The 14,507-nt window shown below is 41.6% G+C and overlaps 1 protein-coding gene across 1 annotated transcript in view; it reads right to left on the bottom strand.

The window, feature by feature from the left end:
• The window catches only part of SMO (smoothened, frizzled class receptor), a 50,568-nt gene that overhangs the window by 19,610 nt on the left and 16,451 nt on the right, over positions 1–14,507 (bottom strand). The window contains exons 2-3 of the mRNA XM_044279964.1: positions 12,503–12,708; positions 377–586 (exon numbers count right to left, since the gene is read on the bottom strand). Of these exons, the coding sequence (XP_044135899.1) occupies positions 377–586; positions 12,503–12,708 (416 nt within the window). The remainder of the gene's footprint in view (positions 1–376; positions 587–12,502; positions 12,709–14,507) is intronic.

The raw sequence follows: 14,507 nt of genomic DNA, 5'->3' as shown, positions 1-14,507 counted from the left end.
TCACTCGTCTGAAAGGGGCCTAAGGCTCCTTTCACATTGCATTTCCCCTGCATGTTTGCCGTACGTGCCAAGAAAGCAGTGCTGACGCATACATCAAACATACCCATAGACACCTAACATGCGGTACATGTCAGGGATACAGTTTGGAAGGACTGTGCTTTTCCAGTAAAAAAAAAACATATACCATGCGATATACTTGTGTTTAACATAGGCACCTATGGGTGATGGATGTCTGTCAGTAGCATACGTCTGAGGTTTCCATCGGAGGATCCTGAACGCAGTGTGATTACAGCCTAATATGAACCATTATGGGATCCTAAAAGCCGTCTTACAGTGATCTACAGTAATCAGTGTGCTCTGCTGTCCAGCAGCTTACCAGAGTGAAGAAGGTGAAAAATATAGTGACGGAGCTGAATATGGCAATGTAGATGTGCATCTCCCGATGCTCCTCCTGAGTAAACAGTGGGTTCTCACACTGAATCCCGCAGCCTTCCACATCCTCGTACCAGCTCTTAGGATTGTCCGTGCGGACCAGGGGGGCCTCACAACGACCTGAGCTGTTGAACTTGATGTTCTGCACCTCATTCTGCAAACACAGGAGAAGAAGCATTAAAACAAGCAGGACATAAATATGCCCCGCTGCATCATTACATTCACCGGACAGATGTCAGGAACATTTACCAAATAAATATCCCTAAATAAATTAGAAAAGAAAAGGTGGCCGGTATAGCATACTGGATGTCCAGAGGCTGAAAACAGGGGGCACACTCCTAGAGATTGTATTATTTTCTTCGCTTTTTATAGTTTTTTTTATGTACAGCACTTTCAGTCCAACAGATGGGATCCCACCAATGTTCCCCATGTACTGATCTTAAAGGGGAATTAGCATATAATAAGGTGATGGCATAACGGAAGGATATACCCTTTAAAGGGCATCTTCCAGCAGATTTGCACCTATGACACTGTCTGACCTGTCCCATGTGCACTTGGCAGCTGAAGGCATCTGTGTTGGTCCCATGTTCATATGTGTCCCCATTGCTGAGAAAAATGATGTTCCAATATATGCAACTGAGCCTCTAGAAGCAATGGGGGTGTTGCAGTTACACCTAGAGGCTCTGCTCTCTCTGCAACTGCCGCACCCTTTCCACTTTGATTGACAGGGCCAGACAATGAAAACATCATCATGCTTGGCACTGTCAGAGTGCAGAAGGAGTCACAGTTAGGTGTAATGACAACGTCCCCGTTGCTCTTAGAGGCTCATTTACATACAGTAAAACCTAATTTTTCTCAGCAATACGGGCACATATGTACATGAGACCAACACAGATTCCTTCAGCTGCCAAGTGCACATGTAACAGATCAGCCAGGTTTATAAGTGCAAATCTGCTCACAGATGCCCTTTAACCTCTTAAGGACACAGGGCGTACAGGTACGTCCTGATGTCCTGGTACTTAAGGACACAGGGCGTACCTGTATGCCCTGTGTATTTCCGATCACCGCCGCGCGGCCGGCGGAGATCGTAACTAGGTGCCTGCTGAAATCAATCAGCAGGCACCCTGGGTCAATGCCGAGAAGGGTCCTGTGACCCCCCAGTATCGGCAATCACTGCGGATTAACCCCTTCTATGCCGCTACTGCGGCATAGAAGGGGTTTGTGTTTGAGGGAGCCCATCGAGTCCCCGCGCTGCTGTGGCGGAGACTCAATGTCTCAGAAGGCAGCCCGATGCAGTGCAGAGGCTGCCCAATGCCTTGCACGGCATCGGGAACTGCCTTCTACGGGAGCCGAGGAGATCCAGCCTCAGTCTGCGTCTCCTAGGAAACCTGTTTGTGTACTACTCACGGTAGTACACGAACAGGCAATGCATTACAATACAAATATATTGTAATGCATTGCAGAGGGGATCAGACCGCCAAAAGTGAACATCAGAAATAAAGTATAGAAAAAAAAAGTAAAAAAAAAAAATGTTTTTAATAAAATTAATAAAGTAAAAAAAGAAAAAAAAAAAAAAACGCCCCTTTCCCCTTATTTTATAATAAAAAAAACAGAAACCCCCCCCTAAAAATACCCCCACACATATTAGGTATTGCCGTGTCCGTAATGACCGGCTCTATAAATATATCACATGATCCACCCTGTCCGATAAATACCATAAATTCTTCTTCTTTTTTTAACGGTGTAAAAAATTCAATTTTTGTCATCTTACATCACAAAAAGTGCAACACCAAGTGTTCAAAAAGGCGAATGCCCACCAAAATAGTACAAATCTAACCATCACCTCATTCCGCAAAAATTAAGCCCCTACCTAAGCCAATCTCCCAAAAAATTAAAAACTATGGCTCTCAGAATATGGAGACACTAAAACATCATCATTTTTGTTTAAAAAATGCTGGTATTGTGTAAATAAAAAAAGTATACATATTAGGTATCGCCGCGTCCGGAATAACCTGCTATCTAAAAAAAAAATCACATGACCTAACCCCTTTTTTACGGTAAACACCGTAAAAAAAAAAAAATAATTGTCACAAAAAGTGTAACAGCAAGCGATCAAAAAGTCATACGCAACCCAAAATAGTGCCAATCAAACCGTCATCTCATCCCGCAAAAATGATACCCTACCCAAGATAATCACCCAAAAACTGAAAAAACTTTTCCTCTCAGACTATGGAGACACAAAACATGATTTTTTTTTGTTTAAAAAATGAAATCATTGTGTAAAACTTACATAAATAAAAAAAAGTAGACATATTAGGTATCCCCGTGTCCGTAATAACCTTCTCTATAAAAATATCACATGACTTAACTCCTCAGGTGAATACTGTAAAAAAAATTAATAAAACTGTGTCACCTTACATCACAAAAAGTGTAATAGCAAGCAATCAAAAAGTCATACGCACCCCAAAATAGCGCCAAACAGTCATCTCATCCCGAAAAAAAATGAGCCCCTACAAAAGACAGGTCGCCCAAAAAATATATAAAACTATGGCTTTGAGAATGTGGAGACACTAAAGAATCATTTTTGTTTTTTAAATGCTTTGTTATGTAAAACTGAAACTAGTCATTTTTAGTATTGTCGAGTCCGTGACAACCTGCTCTATAAAAATACCACATGATCTAACCTGTCAGATGAATGTTGTAAATAACAAAAAATAAAAACGTGGCCAAAACAGCTATTTCTTGTTAAATTGCCTCACAAAAAGTGTAATATAGAGCAACCAAAAATCATATGTACCCTAAAATAGTACCAACATAACTGCCACCCTATCCCGTAGTTTCCAAAATGGGGTCACTTTTTTGGAGTTTCTACTCTAGGGGTGCATCAGGGGGGCTTCAAATGGGACATTGTGTAAAAAAAACAGTCCAGCAAAATCTGCCTTCCAAAAACCGTATGGCATTCCTTTCTTTCTGCGCCCTGTCATGTGCCTGTACAGCAGTTTACGACCACATATGGGGTGTTTCTGTAAACTACAGAATCATGGCCATAAATATTGAGTTTTGTTTGGCTGTTAACCTTTGCTTTGTAACTGGAAAAAATGGATTCAAATGGAAAATCTGCCAAAAAAGTGAGTTTTTGAAATTTTACCTCTATTTTACATTAATTCTTGTGGAACACCTAAAGGGTTAACAAAGTTTGTAAAATCAGTTTTGAATACTTTGAGGGGTGTGGTTTGTAAAATGGGGTAATTTTTGGGTGGTTTCTATTATGTAAGCCCTACAAAGTGACTTCAGACCTGAACTGGTCCTGAAAAAGTGGGTTTTAGAAATGTTATGAAAAATTTCAAGATTTGCTTCTAAACTTCTAAGCCTTGTAACGTCCCCAAAAAATAAAATGGCATTCCCAAAATGATCCAAACATGAAGGAGACATATGGGGAATGTAAAATAATAACTATTTTTGGAGGTATTACTATCTATTATAAAAGTAGATAAATAGAAATTTGCTAATTTGCTAATTTTTTTAAATTTCTGGTAAATTTGGTATTTTTTATAAATAAAAATGATTTTTTTTGACTCAATTTTACCAGTGTCATGAAGTACACTATGTAATGAAAAAACAGTCTCAGAATGGCCTGAATAAGTAAAAGCTTTTAAAGTCATTCACACATAAAGTGACACAAGAAAGAAAATTATATAATGTTGTCTGGTGTGAAAGTAAATGGACCTCAGCAGCGGTCCCCTTAAGGGAGTAGGTTTGACCTCCTAAGTAAGTTACAAACAGAAAGTGCGGGAACCGCGCTCTACCAAACAGTTAATGTCAGTTCTTGAACCTTGCAACCATAGAGGACCGAACGTCCACTCCAGCTCACAGAGGCGTTATTCGCAGAAAATTAATGTTCATACGAAAAGGTGTATAAACCGCCTCCTACTGGTCCACAGATCTCTTGAAGATTCACCAACGATGGAATCCAAAACACCGGACACGAATACCTTCAAGAAGGAATAGAACAGATGGTGCAATACCCTCGGGATCTTTAAAGGTAAGAGGTTTATTGTACTTACAATTATCACATTACAAACTTGCACATAGAAATGCCCGACCCGGGTTTCGCTATTCGCTTCTTCAGGGGCTGCGGTGCACTCACCGCTGCAAACACGAGTAAAATGTCTTCTACCCCGGAACTGAAACGGACTTCCGTTCTCAGATTGCTTATCACCTACAGGTGTCCGATATCAAAACGTATATCAAGTGTGCAATATAAATAAACATATAAATTCACGTAAAATAGTCAATACATACAGTGTAAATACATATATAAACATAAAATTTTGCATATAAAATTATTATATAAAATATATAAAAATATATAAAAAAAGATGTAATAGTATCAAACAGATCAAGCCATACAAACTGCTTTTATATCCCACTCTATATTTAATCCCTGTGGGTGCAGGGTGTCCATCTCATATATCCATTGCGCCTCTTTTTTATTAATTTGCGTGGCGGGATTACCTCCACGCCAATGGCGTTTTACTAGTTCAATACCGCAAAATTTTAAACCAATGGGATCTTTCTGGTGGACTCTTTTAAAATGGGCTGAAACACTATGCGTTTCCAGCCCCTTTCTGATATTTCTAATGTGTTCTGCCACCCGAACTTTAAGCTTCCTTAGTGTTCTACCTATATATTGGAGCCCACAAGGGCACTCCAACATATAGATAACTCCCATAGTTTCGCAGGAGATGTTTCCCTTTATCCTTGAAGTAGTAGTTTTGGAGGTGGATACAATTTCTTTTATTTTAGATTTTTTCTTTTCTTCCCTAGAGCGGTTTTTGCAACAAGGGCAAAAACCACACCAGGTAAAGGCATTAGAGGAATTAGTAGTGGTGAGATCATTTTTCACAAAGCTGTGTACAATACGATTCCTAACAGTAGGGGCTCTTTTAAAAATAAACGGGGGTATTTTTGGGATAAGATCTCCAATAATCCGATCATTTTTTAGAACATTCCAGTTCTGATGGATAATTTTTCTGATCTGGGGGCACATAGTGGAATAGGACGTGGAGAAGGCAAATTGGTACTTATCCCTTATCTGGGTTGGATCCATATTTTTATTCCTTATTTTAGGGTTATCTGATTTTACTTCTTCTCTCTGTTTGTATAATGTTTCCCTTTCATATCCCTTTTCTATGAACCGATCTATAATGATGTTACTTTGATTCTCATAATCTTCTATGTTGGTACAATTCCTTTTGATACGTTGTAGCTGTCCTTTCGGTACATTGCACAACCAGGGCTTATGATGACAGCTACTCCTTTCTATGTATCCATTCCGATCTGTGGGCTTAAAATAAGTTTTGGTTATGATTCTTCCTTGTTCTAACATAATCTCTAGATCAAGAAAGTGGATGGTGGTTTTACTAATCTCCTCAGTGAATTTTATGTTCCATTCGTTGGAGTTGATATAGGAGATAAAATCCAACAATCCCTTTTCAGTGCCCTGCCAAATACCGATGCAGTCATCGATATATCTTTTCCAAAAACTCAGACTGCCATCCACGGTGTCTCTCTTTAGTGCAGGGGAGATGGTGAAATGCTCCCAGTATGCCATAAAGAGGTTGGCAAAACTTGGTGCGAATTTCGCACCCATCGCCACACCAGAAATTTGCAGGAAATAATAATCATTATACCAAAAATAATTGTGTCTTAAACAATACTCTATGCAGTCCAGGATAAATATTTTTTGGTTTTCACTCATCTGCTCATCCCCATCCAAATAAAATTTAACCGCTTTCATGCCAATTTCATTAGGTATTATAGTATATAATGATGTAACATCCAGGGTCATTAGATGGGTATTATCTGAGATGTTGTCAATATCTTTCAATAACTCCAATATATGCCCTGTATCTCTTAAATAAGAGGGAGTAGTAGTCACAAAACGCTGTAAAAAAATATCTATGTACTCTGATACTCGACTGGTGATTGAGTCGATACCAGAGACTATCGGTCTCCCAGGGGGGCGCTCCACATTTTTATGCACCTTTGGTAAGTAATATATAGTGGGAGTTTTTGGATATAAATTATTTAAATACTGATATTCTTTCTGGTTAAGGACCCCTTGAGCGAGACCTCTTTCAAGAAGGATTTTTAATTGCTTCTTATATTCGATGACCGGATCACTTTTTAGTTTCTTATATGTCTTTTCATCACTCAAGATTCTTACCATTTCAGCATCGTAATCTGCCTTATCTAACACTACTATCCCCCCCCCTTTGTCGGCTGGTTTAATTATTATTTTATCATGTTGTTCAAGATTTTTTAAAAAGTGGACGTTCGGTCCTCTATGGTTGCAAGGTTCAAGAACTGACATTAACTGTTTGGTAGAGCGCGGTTCCCGCACTTTCTGTTTGACACATAAAGTGACATTGGTCGGATTTGCAAAAAATGGCCTGGTCCTTAAAGGGAATCTGTCACCTATTTTGAGCCTATAAAACAGTTAACATAGCAATGTGCAATAAAGTACCTTCATTCCTGCATGTGTCCTCTTTCTTTTATTCAACTTTTCATTCAGATGAAAAAGTGATTTTTCTGATATGCAAATTAAGTCTCAAGGTGCCCAGAGGGGCGTTATTACTCTGCTCTAGTGCCCAGTAACGCCCCCCTGCAGTGCCCAGCCCGCCTTTCTTCCAAGCCCAGCACGCCTCCTAGGAAAAAAATGGAAGAAAGGCGGGCTGGGCACTGCAGGGGGGCGTTACTGGGCACTAGAGGAGAGTAATAACGCCCCTCTGGGCACCTTGAGACTTAATTTGCATATCAGAAAAATCGCTTTTTCATCTGAATGAAAAGTTTAATAAAAGAAAGAGGACACATGCAGGAAGGTACTTTATTGCACATTGCTATGTTAACTGTTTTATAGGCTCAAAATAGGTGACAGATTCCCTTTAAGGTGAAACATGGCCGTGTCCTTAAGGGGTTAAGGCTTCTTTCACGTGTCCTTGTCAGTGATGACATCTGTGACAAGATGGTCAGTGTCATCTATAAAGATGTCTGTTGGGTCTGTTTATCTGCGTCATCCGTATCCCACATGCACAGCTAGGCTGAAAAAGGGATTTCTAGAGCTTCTCCTACCAATGGTCAGTGAAAATCAGTGACAAAACATGGGCATGTTTGACCGCACCATGGACCAAAGAAGTGCGTGTATCATTGGATATGTGAGCTGTATGTGGAGGACACGGACAGCACATGTCCGGGATTCACTGGTGTGTGGAAGAGGCCTGGAGAAGCAGTTTTCCTTCTTCTGAAGGAGAGCTATTTGGCATACTTTTCATGTAGCAGAAGCTTATAACAGAGAGCAGTTCTTCATATTACTGTATTATCAATCTGACTGATTTAGGGTACGGCCACACGTGGAATAAATGGCACATATTCTCCACAGCAGAAAATCTGCAGCATTTACAGTGCAAGCAAAGTGCATGAGGTTTCAGAAAGTTTTTCAAATCGCCGCATGTCAATTTATGCTGTGGGATTTACTGGTTTTCAACCTCTACAATGCAAAAACTGAAATCTGCAATTCCTTCAGACATGGTGCTACATAAGCCAACCCTTTTCAAGAGTTTTACTGGTGGCGGATCACGATCTGAACCGCTGCAGCAGACCCGCTACGAGAGGCTGTACCCTTTCTGTGTGACTGACCATTAATGTTTAAAGGGGTTCTCCAGGCTCTCCTATATTGATGAACTATCCTCAGCATGAGGATCAATATCAGATCAGCGGGGGTCCGTCACCCTGCCCCCCTGCCGAATAGGTGTATGACGAGACTCCCTTCTCTCTTTCTGCTCACTGCTGCTGTCTATGTCAAAGCAATGGCGAAAAGTAAGAGAGACTGGAGATGACACGTGAACCTAGCGAAGGTAACAGCTAACTATAGCTTATGGACCTCATTATCACCAGTGACCAGGAGTAGCTTTCCGAGTGTCTGGACACAACTAGACGATTTAAGGCCAGAATTGTCTTCATCACTAACTAAACCTTCCGGGTAGTAGTGAGAACCTGAACCTTTCTAGGGTTTCCTGCCAAAGAATGAAGCAGATGTGTTTGCCTGCCGTTAGGGGAACGCCCTTAAAGGATAACTCCTAAATAAATAGTTATTAGCATCCTTAGTGCCAGTGTGCTGTAAAGTGAACGTAGGATTACCACCTGGATCCTTGCCTGTAAAGTGTCTACTTTAACCGCCTCCGGACCGCCTAACGCAGGATCGCATCTACACGTCATCTCGCGAGACGCAAGATTTCCCGTGAACGCGCACACACAGGAACTGCAGATAAGCGAGTGGATCTACAGCCTGCCAGCTGCGATCGTTCGCTGGCAGGCTGGAGATGCGATTTTTTAAACCCCTAACAGGTATATTAGACGCTGTTTTGATAACAGCGTCTAATATACCTGCTACCTGGTCCTCTGGTCGTCCCTTTTGCTTGGATCGACCACCAGAGGACACAGGCAGCTCTGTAATAAGTAGCACCAAGCACCACACTACACTACACTCCCCCCTGTCACTTATTAACCCCTGATCACCCCATATAGACTACCTGATCACCCCCTGTCATTTATAACCCCCCTGTCATTGATCACCCCCCTGTAAGGCTCCATTCAGACGTCCGTATGTGTTTTACGGATCCACGGATCCATGGATCGGATCCGCAAAACACATACGGATGTCTGAATGGAGCCTTACAGGTGGGTGATCAATGACAGGGTTGTGATCACCCGATATAGACTGCCTGATCACCCCCCTGTCATTGATCACCCCCCTGTAAGGCTCCATTCAGACGTCCGTATGTGTTTTATGGATCCACGGATCCACGGATCCATGGATCGGATCCGCAAAACACATACAGATGTCTGAATGGAGCCTTACAGGTGGGTGATCAATGACAGGGTGGTGATCACCCGATATAGACTGCCTGATCACCCCCCTGTCATTGATCACCCCCCTGTAAGGCTCCATTCAGACATTTTTTTGGCACAAGTTTGCGGAAATTGATATTTTTTTATTTTATTTTTATTTATTTTTCTTATAAAGTCTCATATTCCACTAACTTGTGTCAAAAAATAAAATCTCACATGAACTCACCATACCCCTCACGGAATCCAAATGCGTAAAATTTTTTTAGACATTTATATTCCAGACTACTTCTCACACTTTAGGGCCCCTAAAATGCCAGGGCAGTATAAATACCCCACATATGACCCCATTTCGGAAAGAAGACACCCCAAGGTATTCGCTGAGGGGCATATTGAGTCCATGAAAGATTGAACTTTTTGTCCCAAGTTGGCAGAAAGGGAGACTTTGTGAGAAAAAAAAACAACATAAAAATCAATTTCCTCTAACTTGTGCCAAAAAAAAAAAAAAGCTATGAACTCGCCATGCCCCTCATTGAATACCTTGGGGTGTCTTCTTTCCAAAATGAGGTCACATGTGGGGTATTTATACTGCCCTGGCATTTTAGGGGCCCTAAAGTGTGAGAAGAAGTCTGGGATCCAAATGTCTAAAAATGCCCTCCTAAAAGGAATTTGGGCCCCTTTGCGCATCTAGGCTTTAAAAAAGTGTCACACATGTGGTATCGCCGTACTCAGGAGAAGTTGGGCAATGTGTTTTGGGGTGTCTTTTTACATATATCCATGCTGGGTGAGATAAATATCTCTCTATAATGACAACTTTGTATAAAAAAAAATAAAAAATGGGAAAAGTTGACTTTTAGAGAGATATTTCTCTCCCCCAGCATGGGTATATGTAAAAAATACACCCCAAAAACACATTGCCCTACTTCTTCCGAGTACGGCGATACCACATGTGTGACACTTTTTTGCAGCCTAGGTGGGAAAAGGGGCCCACATTCTAAAGAGCACCTTTAGGATTTCACAGGGCATTTTTAACACATTTGGATTTCAAACTACTTCTCACGCATTAGGGCCCCTTAAATGCCAAATGCCAGGGCAGTATAACTACCCCACAAGTGACTCCATTTCGGAAAGAAGACACCCCAAGGTATTCTGTGAGGGGCATGGCGAGTTCCTAGAATTTTTTATTTTTTGTCACAAGTTAGTGGAAAACGATGATTATTTTTTTCTTGCAAAGTCTCATATTCCACTAACTTGTGACAAAAAATAAAAACTTCCATGAACTCACTATGCCCATCACGAAATACCTTGGCGTGTCTTATTTCCAAAATGGGGTCTCTTGTGGGGTAGTTATACTGCCCTGGCATTTTAGGGGCTCTAATGTGTGAGATGTAGTTTGAAATCAAAATGTGTAAAAAATGCCCTGTGAAATACTAAAGGTGCTCTTTGGAATGTGGGCCCCTTTGCCCACCTAGGCTGCAAAAAAGTGTCACACATGTGGTATCGCCGTACTCAGGAGAAGTTGGGCAATGTGTTTTGGGGTGTTTTTTTTTTACATATACCCATGCTGGGTGAGAGAAATCTCTCTCTAAAAGACAACTTTTCCCATTTTTTAATATAAAGTTATCATTTGACAGAGATATTTATCTCACCCAGCATGGGCATGTGTAAAAAGACACCCCAAAACACATTGCCCTACTTCTTCCGAGTACGGCGATACCACATGTGTGACACTTTTTTTGCAGCCTAGGTGGGCAAAGGGGCCCACATTCCAAAGAGCACCTTTAGGATTTCACAGGGCATTTTTTTTTTACACATTTTGATTTCAAACTACTTCTCTTGCATTAGGGCCCCTAAAATGCCAGGGCAGTATAACTACCCCACAAGTGACCCCATTTTGGAAATAAGACACGCCGAGGTATTTCGTGATGGGCATAGTGAGTTCATGGAAGTTTTTTTTTTGTCACAAGTTAGTGGGATTTGAGACTTTGTAAGAAAAAAAATCATCATTTTCCGCTAACTTGTGACAAAAAATAAAAAATTCTAGGAACTCGCCATGCCCCTCACGGAATACCTTGGGGTGTCTTCTTTCCGAAATGGGGTCACTTGTGGGGTTGTTCTACTGTCTGGGCATTGTAGAACCTCAGGAAACATGACAGGTGCTCAGAAAGTCAGAGCTGCTTCAAAAAGCGGAAATTCACATTTTTGTACCATAGTTTGTAAATGCTATAACTTTTACCCAAACCAATAAACATACACTTATTTTTTTTTATCAAAGACATGGAGAACAATAAATTTAGAGAAAAATGTATATAGAAATGTCGTTTTATTTGAAAAATTTTACAACTGAAAAATTTAATTTTTTGCAAAAATTTCGATTAATAACAATAAAAGTAAAAATGTCAGCAGCAATGAAATACCACCAAATGAAAGCTCTATTAGTGAGAAGAAAAGGAGGTAAAATTCATTTGGGTGGTAAGTTGCATGACCGAGCAATAAACGGTGAAAGTAGTGTAGTGCAGAATTGTAAGAAGTGGTCTGGTCATTAAGGGGGTTTAAGCTAGGGGAGCTGAGGCGGTTAAAAGGGACAACTCCTTCATTAACAACTGCCATTGCCTGATAATAAGATTACAAGTGAACTTATTACTTATGCTATGTAAGAAGCTTTCCATTGATGAACTGTACCAACTGTCCAGAGACTATTGGTTGTCAGTAAATGTTCAACTGGTTTGCAACTACCGACTCCTCATTCTTACTACCACTACTCTCAACATTTGCACCCAACGGTGCTGTCGTCACAAACCAGGGGCCCAGCCACAAGCACCCTAAACATCACCACCATCAAGGGCACCTCAACCAACATCTGGCTGGTGTTCCCTGCAACACAGAGTGCCCCAGAAGATCTTGTGCTGTCTTCCCATCCACTGCACTGCCGGCCCCAAGAGACAACGAAACTGTGAGTACTACTTTTCTCGGCACCTCATTCACTAGTATGCTCACGCCCGTACCATCCTTAGGGAGCCCTGGCACGCTGCACATGTAATATTGATGACCTATTCTGAGGATAAGTCAGCAATATAGCAGAGCCTGGAAAACCCCTTTTTTCATTAAATCATTTTGGGAGTACAAGTAAATTAGTAGAGGAAACCTGATAAGTATTTCTTACCGGACAACCTTCAGGGAATCGATCTGTGGAGCATTTTAGAAAATCAGGCCAGCCCCTCTCGCGCTCCACAATAGCACAAGGGCCCCGGGTAGCTAGACACAGGCCTTGACTTGGCAGCTCTACTTTGCCCGCCTCACACTTTGGCATGTACACGGCGCAGAGCAGGGGTTGTATCGCCTCCCAGCAGCGAGGAGCATTCCGTAAACCTGACAAAGAACAGAAACAAGTTTATATTTCACTTATCTTGAGCTAATAGTTCAATCAGTAGTGGAAATAGGGAGATTTATCAAAGCTGGCTTAGTAGCCCATAGCAACCAATCAAATTCCACCTTTCATTTTCTAAACGGGCTCTGAGAAATGAAAGGTGGAATCTGATTAGTTGCTATGGGCAACTAAGCCAGTTTTCCTTTACACCACTTTTATTGTATGGGGCTTGTCACATGCAAGACCCTCATAGGGTTTCATATACATTTCAGACACAGACATTTATCCACTGCATGTCCATACATACTCTAAAAACCTCACGTAAAGGTATAAATATACCAGTGACGTAACGTGTGCCAACATTCATATGCTCAAAAATCTATCCTATATAGTGCCATACAGTACCCTCCTCCGAGCAGATAGAAAACATGTATGACGTATAAAGGATGAGTGCCCCATACTGTACATCCCACACCTTTTCTGATCCTTCAGGTCATCCCTTTATACACTTACAGGACCATATCGTTCGCTGTATTCCTCCACATAGTGAGGGACCGAGTCCAGGAAAGCTGCCAATTTTCCTCATCGAGAACACAAAGTGAATAAACCTCAGAGGTAGTAGTTAGAAAGTATGTATAGTATAGTAGAGTACAGCATTCCCAGATCATACATCAGAAGTCAGTGTGAACAGGGGTGAAATAAGATCGAGTTAAATGTTGAAGAGACATGTAAAGGAGAGTCCTGTACCTGTACATCTTCATACATGTCATCTGATAAATTCCATCTCTCCAGTGGATAAGGTATAAATTTATGCCAAAATGTGCCTGCAAGGACTTAAGGGATATAAGAACTCCAATGAGAAGATATTGCCAAATCTGAGTTCTGGGGGCCTAGGACTGGCTGTCCGGTAAAAATGGGTGCCAGGTAAGGATGAGCAAACCAGTTCGGATAGGCCAACTTTGCTATTTTTTGGGAGGCAGACGAAGCTGAATCTTTTCAGGTTCGCTTCAGCCCAATCCACTAAAATAGCGAGTAGCGCCATTTTAGTGCACATTTCAATGGGAAAAAAGCACTAGGATGGAAGAAAAGGAAGTGGAGGGGAAGGACTTGTGCTGATGGGCTTCTAGGCTGTCTGTCAGCCTGAACGAGCCAATCAGTGCCGCAGCAGGCAGAGAGGTGCCCTAGCAGAACGAGCAGAATATCATTCTGTGTTGGGCTGTAAATGGGGATGGTTGGGTCTTACAGTGTCTGCCAGAAATGCCACAAATGATCTTAGGGAGTCAGGGACAGTCATGAGTCACAATAAAGCTTGTGTTCTACTGCCAGGGACAGTGAAGAAAAAGGCTAGAATTACAGAGAAGAAGAATTGCGTGTCTAGAATAGGGACAAGCAGGGAAAGCTGTCAGCCAGGGAGTGAGAAGTGAGTAGCTGAGGCTGGGTGTACCTCCTGACACAACTGCAGCTCCTGCAAACATCAAATGCATCTACCTGCAAGGAAAATACTTACATATTTTTTCTCCCCATATTCACAGAAATCCATTTTTTTATATATTTTTTTTTTTTTTTTGGGGGGGGGGGGGGGGGCTATTTTCGGCAGCCCCATAGAAATGAATGGAGGGCAGCTACACATGCGCAGTGCGCACTCTACGGCTTTTGGGGCTCCATTATCGGTGTAGGTGCAGGTACCAGAGGTGGGACTCACACCTATCAGACAATGGGCCCCTATTGTCTGAGATGGGAAAACACCTTTAATGAAACCAGCACATAGGTGATCAGCACACCAATACACATTAGGGTAACA

Source organism: Bufo gargarizans, chromosome 2 (genome assembly GCF_014858855.1).
Source record: "Bufo gargarizans isolate SCDJY-AF-19 chromosome 2, ASM1485885v1, whole genome shotgun sequence".
Taxonomy (NCBI): Eukaryota; Metazoa; Chordata; class Amphibia; order Anura; family Bufonidae; genus Bufo; species Bufo gargarizans.
This window is presented reverse-complemented; position numbering and strand designations above follow the sequence as displayed.